The sequence below is a fragment of the Cuculus canorus genome, chromosome 4, assembly GCF_017976375.1.
Source record: "Cuculus canorus isolate bCucCan1 chromosome 4, bCucCan1.pri, whole genome shotgun sequence".
Lineage (NCBI taxonomy): Eukaryota > Metazoa > Chordata > Aves > Cuculiformes > Cuculidae > Cuculus > Cuculus canorus.
Window position 1 is genome coordinate 32,684,517 of NC_071404.1, and position 12,333 is coordinate 32,696,849.

At 40.6% G+C, this 12,333-nt stretch overlaps 2 protein-coding genes across 11 annotated transcripts in view; one reads left to right on the forward strand and one right to left on the reverse strand.

The window, feature by feature from the left end:
- FGL1 (fibrinogen like 1) overlaps positions 1-4,267 on the reverse strand; it is a 45,758-nt gene extending 41,491 nt beyond the window's left edge. The window contains exons 1-2 of the mRNA XM_054065576.1: positions 4,168-4,267; positions 2,824-2,973 (exon numbers count right to left, since the gene is read on the reverse strand). Of these exons, the coding sequence (XP_053921551.1) occupies positions 2,824-2,973; positions 4,168-4,180 (163 nt within the window). The 5' untranslated portion in view covers positions 4,181-4,267. The remainder of the gene's footprint in view (positions 1-2,823; positions 2,974-4,167) is intronic.
- Positions 4,268-6,303: 2,036 nt separating this feature from the next.
- The window catches only part of PCM1 (pericentriolar material 1), a 45,282-nt gene continuing 39,252 nt past the window's right edge, over positions 6,304-12,333 (forward strand). For 6 of the 10 annotated variants that reach the window (XM_054064826.1, XM_054064834.1, XM_054064833.1 and 3 more), the window contains exons 1-3: positions 6,305-6,513; positions 10,828-10,946; positions 11,526-11,771. In XM_054064826.1, the coding sequence (XP_053920801.1) occupies positions 10,851-10,946; positions 11,526-11,771 (342 nt within the window). In that variant the 5' untranslated portion in view covers positions 6,305-6,513; positions 10,828-10,850. Of the gene's footprint in view, positions 6,514-7,114; positions 7,273-10,066; positions 10,147-10,827; positions 10,947-11,525; positions 11,772-12,333 lie in introns of those variants that run through there. The other 4 variants (XM_054064827.1, XM_054064831.1, XM_054064830.1 and 1 more) reach the window with 4 other exon arrangements.

Consider the following 12,333-nt stretch of genomic DNA (forward strand, 5'->3'; position numbering starts at 1 on the left):
TAGTTAGTGACCTGCTATGCCACCTGGGCATTCACAAGTCTATGGCACTGGATGGGATGTACCCGAGAGTACTGACAGAACTGGAGGAGAAGCTTGCCCAGCCACTCTCCATCATTTAGCAGCAGTCCTGCTTGACAGCAGAGGTCCCAAATGAATAGAGGCTTACCAGTGTGACAGTCATCTACAAGAAGAGCTGGAAGGAGGATCCAGAGAACTACAGGCCTGTCATCCTGACCTCGGTACCAGGGAAGATTATGGAGGGGTTCATTTTGAGTATGCTCACCAGGCATGTGTGGAACAACTGAGGGATCAGGCCTAGCCAGTGTGGGTTCATGAAAGATGTGTACTGCTTGGCCAACATGATCTTCTTCTATGACCATGTGACTTGCCTAGTGGATGAGAGAAAGACTGGATGTTGTCTACCTGGACTTCAGTAAAGCCTTTGATACTGTCTCCCACAGCATTGTCCTAGAGAAGCTGACGGCCCATGGCTTAGATGGGTATACTCTTCACTGGATAAAAAACTGGCTGGATGACTGAGCCCAGAGAGTTGTGGTGAATGGAGTTAAATCCAGTTGGTGGCTAGTCAAAGTGGTGTTCCTCAGGGTTCAGTTTTGGGGCCTGTTCTGTTTAACATCTTTTATTAATGATCTGGATGAGCAAACTGAGTGCTCCCTAAGTAAGTTTGCAGATGACATGAAGTTATGCAGGGGTGTTGATCTGCTTGAGGGAAGGAAGGCTCTAGAGAGGGACCTGTACAGGCTGGATCAGTCGGCCAAGGGCAATTGTATGAGATTCAACAAGGCCAAATGCCAGACCTGCACTTTGGTCACAATCCCATGCAACACTACAGGCTTAGGGAAGAGTGGCTGGAGAGGTGTCCAGTAGAAAAGGACCTGGAGGTGCTAGTGAATGGCTGGCTGAACGTGAGCCAGCAATGTGCCCAGGAGGCCAAGAAAACCAACAGCATCTGGGTTTGTATCAGAAATGGTGTGGACAGCAGTGCTAGGGAAGAAATTGTGGCCCTGTACTTGGTGGTACTGGTGAGGCCACACCTGTGTTTAGTTTTAGGCCCCTCACTGCAAGAAAGACATTGAACTGCTGGAGCGTGTCCAGAGGACAACGAAGCTGGTGAAGGGTCTGGAGCACAAGTCTTAAGAGCAGTGTCTGAGGAAAATGCGGTTGTTTAGTCTGGAGAAAAGGAGGCTGAGGGGAGACCTTAGCATTCTCTACAACTACCAGAAAGGAGATTATAGTGAGGTGGATGTTGGTCTCTTCTCCCAAGCCACAAGTGATAGGATAGAGCAAATGGCCTCATGCAGCACCAGGGGAAGTTAAGATTGGATATTAGGAAAAATTTCTTTACTGTAACAGTGATTAAGCATTAGGACAGGCTGCCCAGGGAAGTGGTGAAGTCACTGTCCCTGGAGGTGTTCAAAAAACATGTAGAGGTGACACTTCGGGATATGGTTTAGTAGGCATGGTAGCGTTGGGCTGACAGCTGAACTTGATGATCTTAGAGGTCTTTTCCAATCTTAATTATTCTATGATTCAACTTTGTGAAAAATATGTAATTTCTTTGGAAAGGTGCACCAACTAATCCCTCTTCCTTGCTATTTATCAATTTAATGTTGTTATCCATCTGTACCAATCCTAATCAATAGTATAACTACAACCACTTAGCAACAAATCTCTATTATTCTCTTATCGTCAGAGGAAAGAAAAAAGAAAAAAAGAAAATTTTAGAAAAAAAAGAAGCAATTTTATTAGAAATGTGACAGGAAGATTTGGATTACAAATTTATTTAAGACACTTTATAGTTCCTCTAATTTAAATCATTGCATGCATATATACATATACACGCGCACACACACACACACTCATTGAACATGTCAGACCATCATACTTTACTCAGTACTTCTATATCTGCAAAGGCTGTATCAGAAAAGCAAATATCTATTTCAGAAACATTATAACCAGAGGACGAAAGGCAGAATATCATAAAATTAATCAACTCTGTGTAGCTACAGTAGAACTCCTTATAATGACTTTTTTATAAAAAGTCAAAACATACTAGATAATAAATGTAAAGTCATGTATTTATTTGGAATTTTTTATTTTTATGATTGGATGTTCACTATCAAACTGTATAGTGGCTGTAAAATGACCTGCAACTTTGGCAGAATTTTTCCATTTAAAGAAATATGAAGAAATGTGAAAGTAAAAATTAGGTGGCTTTGAAGAATTCACTGTAGCTTTTATAGACCATATTAATGCTGGTATGTTTTCATGCTGAAGCCACACAATGTAGGGAAGGCACCTAGTTATGAATATGCAGGAATGACTGTTATCAAATACATTTCAGTTTCCCATTACAAAAGAAAAAAGTAGAAAATATCTACACTTTTTTTTTTCTTTTAGAATAGGCTTTCAATAGTTGTACAGTACCTTTCATTCTGAATTAGAACCAAGGAAAATAAAAAATTAGAAATTATTTAATTGCAAAATGGAAAAAAAAACCCCTGGGTGTAGGCAGAGAGGCATGAGAATTCTTGGTTCCGAACATTTCTTTATAATGCGTGGTGGATTTGCTTATTTCATATTCTTGTCCTTTGACAATTCAGAGGGAGAAATTTAGGTGGCATTTCTAAGCTATGTAATAATTTTATCTTTTTCCCGCTCCCCCTTTTTTATTTTTGTTTCAATGTAGCACGTATTTAGGTTGTGAATCCAGAAATCTAAATAATGTGGGAAAAGCTAGACAGTATCATGATATACAATGACTATCCAAAATATTATGAATTAAAGGCTGTTTCTACTCACTTTTTTGAGCAATCTGCAGATAATGCCTGTTTAAGCTACATCTGTCATTCCAGAGCAATTGAAGTATTTTGTTTCTTCTTGGATTTGTTTTGTTAGCCAACGAATAAACTGAAGATGTTACTGGACTTCTAACCTGGTGATTCTTTGACTCTATGATAGACAAAAATTAATGAGACTACATAACTAAGAGAACAGTGTATCAAATACGATGTTGAGCTAAACAACAAGCAAAGAGGGACGCCCAGATTAAGTACCATATTTGTAGATTGGTTGTGAAATTGGATCTTAATTTCTTAAGAATTAAATAGTTCTTATGTCCTTGATAACTTCTGTGCAATAGAGACCTCTTCTAAAGTGTTTCAGGCAATTTCCCGGGATCTGGCCGAGTTAGCTAATACCTCTCTCCGAATAAATCTTCATTCCTTTATTGCTTCTGATGGCTATTATGCCTGAGTGGATCAACAAAAATTGCTCTCTTCTTCACTGGTAGTGAATTGGCTAACTCTTGATCAGCGTAATCCTTGGCTTTGGGGTTTTAAATGCCTGAGCCTCTGCACTACATTGGCTTAATTTATTATTAGACCCCATAAGGATAAGTGAACAGTTCATCTTCCTGCACAAATCAACTCAAACCTCTCTGTTGTTGCCTTAAAAAAATCTTTCCAATCTAATGTTATTGAAAGAAAGAAAAAATTATTTTTAGTATAATAGCCTGATAGTCACTGTGTAGCCCTGTTATGGTAGACTAATCATTTTTGGCCAGTTCCATTTTTGCAGCAAAAACCTCTGTCACAAAATCAGAAAAAAAGTGGACAATTTCTATTTGAACCAAATGCCCTGTTAATTGTTGCACTTGTTTCAGGGTCTTTAAAAATCTCTCTCCCCAAATACTTCTCACTCTCCTCTGTCTCAGTAAAACTTTAACCCTTCACTATTTCTTGTCTCTAGTCCTTACATGCATTGTTTGCTTTTTTTCCATTCACTCTGGAATAATAAAGTAAATTTAACAAGATATAGCCAGCAGATGTGCAAGAAAAAAAATAATCACACGTCTCTGACATAGCTTTCAATCCTAATTAAATTTGGCTGTCTCAAAGATAATCCATTCAGTTTCTGTGAGGGTGTATTCATTAACATGTTTGCTGATGGAAGCACATAAATGAGATCTTTGCAGGAGGAATTAGTTACTGTCAATCTAGAGGCTCATTAGCATTGCTGTAGGACTTCCCCAAAAAGATATATATATATTTTTAATTAACAAAACATTCTTTAAGCCAAATTAGTTTTGGCACACAGTCATTCCCAAATCCTGATATGTTGTAACAGTAGTAGAGATCCACATACCGGAAAAATGCATCTTGCAGTACAATCCATGATTCCTCAGTTTATTGTATCTTTTTTCAGTCCTTGTCCCCAGTGACAAATAGCTCTGAGGAACTGGTACTATTTTATTTCTTTGGGACGCATTCTTGTTTTTAATTTTAACAAGTTTGCAGCCAATGCCAGAAGAGGGACAGAAAACAAAAAGAAGAGAAATATCATCCTGGAATGTCAAGCGGGAATCAGAGTAATGATGCTGTAAGCTCCTATGAGAGACACATTACCAATAAATTATATTCGCTGGTATAGAAAATATATAATTGTGACATGCAGGGACTACCATAAAGACACTTACTAAAACAGTAAAATCTACTTAACTTATTGTTTTTCCTTAACAGTGTATTATATTTTTATGTAAGTTATTATTTTTTCCTGCAGGAAATGACAGGAATGAAGGAGCTGTGTTTTAAGAACAAACCACAGCAACAACAATAATAGCCATTGTATTAAGGCACTATTTCCTCTTAAATTCTGCCTCCACCTGCCGGGCAGTGGGAGGTATGCCACTTTGACAATATAAAGCGTCTTGCCAACAGCAACATTACGAATATTCTGCTGCATATCCAGACACGGTACCCAAGGCCAGGATAAACATTAAAAAAAAAAAGGAATTGCTTTACAGATGAATACATATTCACGACATAGAGCGCTTCCATCAAGTTGTAGCAGATTCTTTATAAAGAGATTTCAGTATAGATATATAGTCACATAGCCCGTGGTAGAAATGGGAGTAAAACACTGCCGTATCACACAGGCCAGTGCTCACCTCCTTCAGGCACTACGCATTGTCCAGAACTTCTCCTTGACACTAGGGCATCTGTGAGAGAAAACAAGTTTTTTTATTGAAATGTTTCTATTTCACAGGTTTTCCAATAATTTAATTCCTTTTCTAAACTACAGAAAGATTAAGGTGTCATTAAAAAGGATTCATATTCATTTTTTGGTGGAGTGAAATACATTGGTATTAGTACTGCTGTGGGGAAGATGGGATTTAACTGAATTTCCGTGTAGTACCAGCAGAACATTTCTTGCCCAAGATGAATTGTGAGGCTAGGTAGATACTGAATGCTACTCTTAGAAACTCAGTTTATGGAAATGCTGAAAATGGTAACTAATTTTTCCCACTGTGACAGTGAAGGACAATCCCCTCAAATGAGAGAAATATTAATGGTATCAACTTTGCTCAAACAGGAATAAAATATCCTGAGTATATTATGCAAACTAGCCACCTAAGGAATAAAAACAACTTCTGCTGAAATTATTACAAAATTAATAAAATAGTAAATTTATTATTTACTGCTCTTCCTGTCAGGTAAAGTAATTTCATAGATTATAATAATACAAATAAATAAAATAAATAAAAAATAATAAAATAATGGAATCATAGAATCGCTAGATTGGAAAAGACCTTTGAGATCACTGAGCCCAACCGTACCTGTCCATTACTACACCACATCCCCAAGCACCTCATCTGCCTGTCTCTTAAACACCTCCAGGGATGGTGACTCAACAACCTCCCTGGCAGCCTGTTCCTGTGCTCCACAACCGTTTTGGTGAAGAAATCTTTCCTGATCATAGAATCACAGAATTATATAATGGTTTGGGTTGGAAGGGACCTTAAAGATCATCCAGTTCCAACCCCCTGCCATGGGCAGGGACACGTCCCACTAGATCAGGCTGCCCAAGGCCCCATCCAACCTGGCCTTGAACACCTCCAGGGATGGGGCAGCCACACCTTCCTTAGGCAGCCTGTGCCAGTGCCTCACCACTCTCATCGTGAAGAAGTTCCTTCTTACGTCTAGTCTAAATTTGCCCCTCTCCAGTTTATACCCGTTCTGTCTAATCTGAACCTCCACTGGTGCAACTCGAGGCCATCTGTGGACTTCATCATCGTCTTCGTATACTATTTTACGAGCCAAGCTCGCCCGGACCCTCGCTGCTCGGACGGAAAACTACCAGTCCCAGGAAGCGTCGCTCCCGGCGCGCCGGGAACTGAGACGAGCGGGAAGCACCGCCCCCGCCGAATCACGTGGCAGGCGGCGCTCGCGCGCGGCGGGAGCTCCCAGGTAACGGTGTGCGCGTCCGCCCGCCAGGCCCGCCCCCCCCCGCTCCCCCGCCTCGCGGAGAGGCGGACAAGATGGCGGCGGCCCTTCAGGCAGGGTTGTGAGTTCCCTCCGCAGCCTCAAGCGAAGCGAGGCCGCTGTCTGGTTTTTGCGGTACCGGGAGGCAAAACCTTCGTGCGGGCTCCGCGGGCACTGAACGGCGCTGGAAGAGAAGCCAGGCCCGGGTGCCTTCCCCTCTGCTCGCGGGGTGAGCCGCCCCCCCCTTCCCCCTCCGCTCGCGGGCGGCGCAGGGCCGGGAGGTCGGGCGGGTCGCGCTGGTCGCGCTGAGACCCCGGCCGCGCTTTCGCCTGAGGCGCCTCGGGCAGGGCCCGCCCCCCTCTTGCGGCGCCGCGGGCTTTGGCGCCCTGAGAGAGCGGGAGCTGCGCGCGCCGCCTCGCGCCGCGGCTCGGCGGGAGGAGTCACGACACCCCCCGACAAGCCTTGACCCCGCTCTCTTTTTCCCTCCCTCCCCCGAACCGCGACCCCCCCCCCCCCCCCCCCAAGCCTTGACCCCTCCTCTCTCTTTCCCTTCCTCCCCCGAGCCTCGACACCCCTCTCTTCCTCTATTCCTCTCTCCCTCCTCCGAGCCTCCACCCCCCTTCGTCCCTCCCTTTTACTCTCCCCATCCCCGAACCTCGACACCCTTCCCTCCCTCCCACAAGCGTTGACCTCCTCTCTGCCTCCCTCACCCAGCCTCGACACCCCTCTCTCTCTCCTTCCCCCCGGGCCTCGACGACACCCTCCCCCTCCTTCCCCCTTAGCCTCAACCCCAGTTCACTCACTTCCCCTCCGCTCCTCGCCCTGTCCGTCGGCCCCGGGAGACCCGGCAGTGCGGGCTGGCAGTGCCTGCGCGGGCAGCGGGGTGGGGTTTGCGGCGCCCCTGTCCGGTGCAACGGGAAAGGGATCGCTCCGTTGTCTGCTCCCGTTCGAGGATATCGTGTGGTTGGCAGTGCTCGGTAGACATTCAGTGAGTTTAATGCTGAATTCGTGTGCAGCGGGGAGCGCGTTGTTTAAAAAGCTGAACTTAAATGTTCGAAACGATTTTCAATCTTTATGGCTTGTGCTGCCTTTTTAGAGCTTTTTGTTTTCCTTTTAGTTTTCAGAAGTTTCTGTGTGCAGAATTGGTTGCTCTTCAGACCTCTTGCATTCTGTAGGGAAAAAAGCATCAAAACGAACTCCACTGGAGAAAAAGAGCCATTTAAAGTGTGTCTTGGATTATAGAATCATAGAACGGTTTGTGTTGGAAGGGACCTTAAAGATCGTCGAATTCCAACCCCCCTGCTGTGGGTAGGGACACCTCCCGCCAGACCGGGCTGCCCAAGGCCCTAGCCAACCTGGCCTTGAACACTTCTAGGGGGAGGGGGTGTCCACAACTTCCCTAGGCAACTTGTTCCAGTGTCTCACCACTCTCATTGTGAAGAATTTCTTCCTAATGTCTAGTCTACATCTTCCCTTGTCCAACTTAAAGCCAATGATTTGTTAGCATGTTTTGTAGTGATACTTCTGAGCAATTTGCATGTTTCTGTTGTGTATGCAAAATATGTCTTGGCCACAATCTTGCATGTTTTGACTATAATCTTCCATGTTACCTTATTTTATTATTTCTGTAGAAGATATACTTGAAAGTCTTTTTGAAGTCCTCAGTAAATGTTGTAAGGTGCACATGCTCAAATAGAGTTTCTATACAGATTCTCTAATGTGCAGGAAGCTGAGATTGCTGATGGATTGCTGGATGCAGAAATAGCAGAATGGGAGGATACCAAAGCTTTTATAAGAGGGTTTTTTTTTTTTCTCTAAATAGCTAGTAAAATGAAACGTAAGAAAAAAAAATACAAATTAGTGAAATGCATGTTGGGAGTTGATAAACACAGCTTCATCTAGGAGCATTTCATCTTTAACAAAAACACTGGCTGAACCTCCTGTATTTTTTACTGAGTTGAAGTGATAAAATAATCAACATGGCTCTGTGATCTGAAGCTCATTTGAATATAACTCATTTGGAAATATGAATTCTTAGAGACTTGCTGCCTGGGAAGGACACAGCTCTGATAGAACACATTAAAATCTGCTTGCTGGAAGTAATCAGGATATTGTTATTTTTGAGGTGTATTTAGAAGGGTGCATTGGTGTATGCCTACTCTACTTGTTTGAGAATATTATTGAGAATATTTTATCTGTGTTACTTCAGGGATAATCAGACTCCTACAGCAAAGATAGCTGAAGATGGCTTTTATGAAAGTTTGAAATAAATGTGAATAGTTGTTTGTGTTATGTAAAGAGGAATACTGTGACTTCTTGTTCTTTCAATGTAAGGAAAAGCTTCTTTTGCTACAGTTTCAGTAGAATTATATAACATGACGATGAGGAAATGGCTTACTGAATTGGACTGTAAACCCAGATGGCCTCTAATCTTGTCAAGAAAAACTCATTATACTTAGTGGCATAGGTCAGGATAGAGTGACAGTTAAAATATTGAGTCTTGCACATCTACAAAGCTGAGCAGTTTGTTGGTAGCTGAAGAAATTCTTGCAAAACATAGGTGGCTTTTAAAACAAGCTAAACTTGTAACTATGCATTTGTTTTGAATGCTTGTCAAATTTACCTTGTGTTGGTAGGAGAACTTCACTATAGACTTTTCATAGAATGCTCATGGTTTTATGAAAAATGTGAAATTCTTATTTTCTAAAAATAAATCTGACAGTTCACCTGGGTGAAAGTTGCACAGAAAGTATAGCTTTACAGTTGATCTGAGTTTCACTACTTCTAATGGCGTGGCTTTTATTTGCCTTTTTTGAGCTTACAGATAGTTCTTGTATAGTCATAAAGTCAGCTGATTATATGGGCTAGTGGACACTTCTGTTGGGACAAGGGAAGGAGTATGAATGAATGTGCAAGGACAGTGAGGCACAGATCTGCCAGTTCCCAAAGAAGCAAGTGCTGAATTATACCAGTGTTGCTATTCTGAACAAGATGCACACTCCTGACTGTGCTAGCGTGACTTAGGTTGGTATACTACCAAGTAGAGGTGTGGTTATGGTATAATGAGCATATCTGGTAGATCCTGTTTCCTTAATGGTATAGTAATAAGCTGTGTTTGCATAGAAGTACTGCTTTGTGGAAGTGCACCTACTGAGAGGGCTACATTGTGTGATTTTGAACGATTACTCTACCTGAGGAAGATAGGTGTACTAGTGCAGCTTTTAAACTTGGTTCACTTTTTAAACTTGGGTTTTTTTTAAACTTGGTTTACTTTTTTCTGGAGCTGATTAAGGAGCATCTAAGAAGTATTTTTTTATAATCTTGAGGTTTAAGTGACTTCTTTGCTTGCACTGTGTGAAATATTGGTGTGAAAATTAATACAAAATTAGTTGCAGCAAAATGTTTGTAAAGAAGCGGTCCTTTTAATTTTTTTTTTTTCATTTGAAGATAAAACTAGGATGGTGTCCTAATATAGCAGTTAAAACTAGTTTGAAAAAGTAGTTCTGTGCAGGTCTATAATGGAACTTTAGAGTTGTTACATAGAATAAGTTTGTAACCTTGAGTAGTGAAACTGTGTAAGCAGCACTTGGGCTACACAGTTTTATTGCCGCCTGAGAGTATGTGCAATTGTGTTCTTTACCTTTTTTGAAAAGGCTAATCGAATTTTATTGCTATAAAGGAATACTTTATTTTTGATCTTTCAGGTTTAACAACTTTTTTATTCCTAATGTCAAAACTAGAAGTCAAAGCCAAAACTTCTAACATATAGGTTGCTTTATACTGCACAGAATGACAATATTGGAGAGCAGAAAAACTCCAGGAAACCCGAGTTACTATCTTTGGTTTTGCTAGAAACTATAATGTAAGTGGCACAGCATTCACTGCAAAACTTAACCTGTAGAAAAGATATTAAAAATCCTTTTATTGATACATTTTCTGTGTGTTGTATCAAGTATCCCCTTCAATGCTCTGTTGTCAACATCTGAATATTAAAATAAATGCAGAAGTTTGACATGCTATATCCCCAAAGTCTTGTTATATTGAAGACACATCACCCCAGACCTGAAAGCTCAGGCTTTGTGAATCACAAACCAGTCTTTGCAAGCGCTGTTTAGTGTGTTTTAAAGTGAGGAATTTTGAGACCCTAAAACCCCCATTTATTTACTTTCTAAAAGCAGGAATTAAAGAAATAAAAAAAAGGTCACACCCCTCCCTCCTACTACTTGTTCATTTTTAATGCCAGTATCTATATCCTTTTATACTACTGTTATATTTTTATAACATAAAGTATATTATATAAGTATATTATATATTATATATATAATAATATTATATATTATAAGTATATTATACTACTCTTATATTTTTAATGACAGGATTTAGTAAATACTTACTGTTTAGTGAACAGTTTTGAGTTTCCTAAAACAGCCTTGTGTTTGCAGTTTATAATGAATATGTAGTTGTAATCTCAGATTATGAATCTTTAAATATTCTGCGTCACCTGATTTTAATACAGTACTTTTCTTTCAACTATTTTTTCTAGATTCTTTTTACTGATTGCTTGTCATGGCAGCAGGAGGTGGTCCCTTTGAAGAAGGCATGAATGATCCAGACCTGCCTAGCTGGAGCAATGAGAGCCTTGATGACCGGCTGAACAACACGGTATAGTTCATTTTATCTTTCAGTTGTCATTTTATGCTGTGTGTTAAAATTACCAGGTAGATTTTGTTAGTGGCAAGTATCAATGCAAACCCCTAAGCCTTGTCAGTACAGCTTTATAGGTAAGTACGCACAAAACCAATAAAAATCGTTGAGGTAGATGTAAGTAAGCGATGAGTGTAATCCAAAGGTTGGGAAGTCTGTAGATATGAGGAATGTTTTGGGTAAAAAAAGTAGCTAGACACAAAAGCACCGTAGAGTTTTCACTTCCATGACACGTAAGCTCTAAACTGCAGAAGTGTTTTCAGCAAAGAATTATAATTTTAGCTTCATTTGAAACTAATTTAATGTGGATCAAATGGGTTTAAATTTGCCTGACAGGCCATTTTTAATTTATGCAGTGGAGAAAATAATATTTTATAATGTGATATTTTATCTAGAAAACTTAGTGCATATTTTGGTAGCACTCTTTATATTTACTTCTAAAATGGAAGTAAACTGTCCTCTGAATTAAAACGCTTACTTTTTATCTATGTGGATAATAAATACAACTGTGTTTTCTTCCCTCTCCTTCCAATTAAGGACTGGGGAAGTCAACAGAAGAAAGCAAACAGATCTTCAGAAAAAAACAAGAAGAAGCTTGGTGGGGAATCTCAAACAAGGCTTACTAATGATATATCTCCAGAATCCTCACCTGGGATGGGACGGCGGAAGACCAGAACTCCTCATAGTTTTCCTCCTGCTCGATACATGACCCAGATGTCAGTTCCAGAGCAGGCTGAGCTGGAAAGGCTTAAACAAAGAATAAATTTCAGTGATCTGGATCAGGTTAGTGTGAACACTAGCTCCCACTGTAAATGTGACTACAAAATTTATTCAGATGTTTCTTAATAAGCTTTCATGAATGATTAAGCTTAAAAAGAAGCTTATAGACACTATGGGACCCAAATAAAAATTTTAGCTTTGAACTTGAGTTCAGGACTGTAGTTTTCCTGTGCTTGAGAGTATGCTAGCTGTATTCATTTTCTTCCTCTCAGTTGCTACCAAACTCCTGTGTCCCGAAATCAGTATTTCTTACTCATCATCCTTTTCTGCCACTTAAAAATATCTGTTACCTTATTTTGAAAGTCTGTTTCTTGAAGTGCCCGTTTGTAATTCTGAACGTGATTATCCATGTATATTAAGCAGAAGAGTGGCATTAAAAACTTGTTATGAGTGTACAGTAATGTATGGCATGAATTCTGCTTCCTTTGGGAAGATTGCACATTCATCCTTCCTTTGTCCAAAACAATGATGAATATGAGGTGTTAATTCTTTGGTAACAGGGCATAAATTTGCTAACAGTTTCAAGGTGGAGGCTTGTTTATTTTTGCCAAAGTTAGCTGTTAAC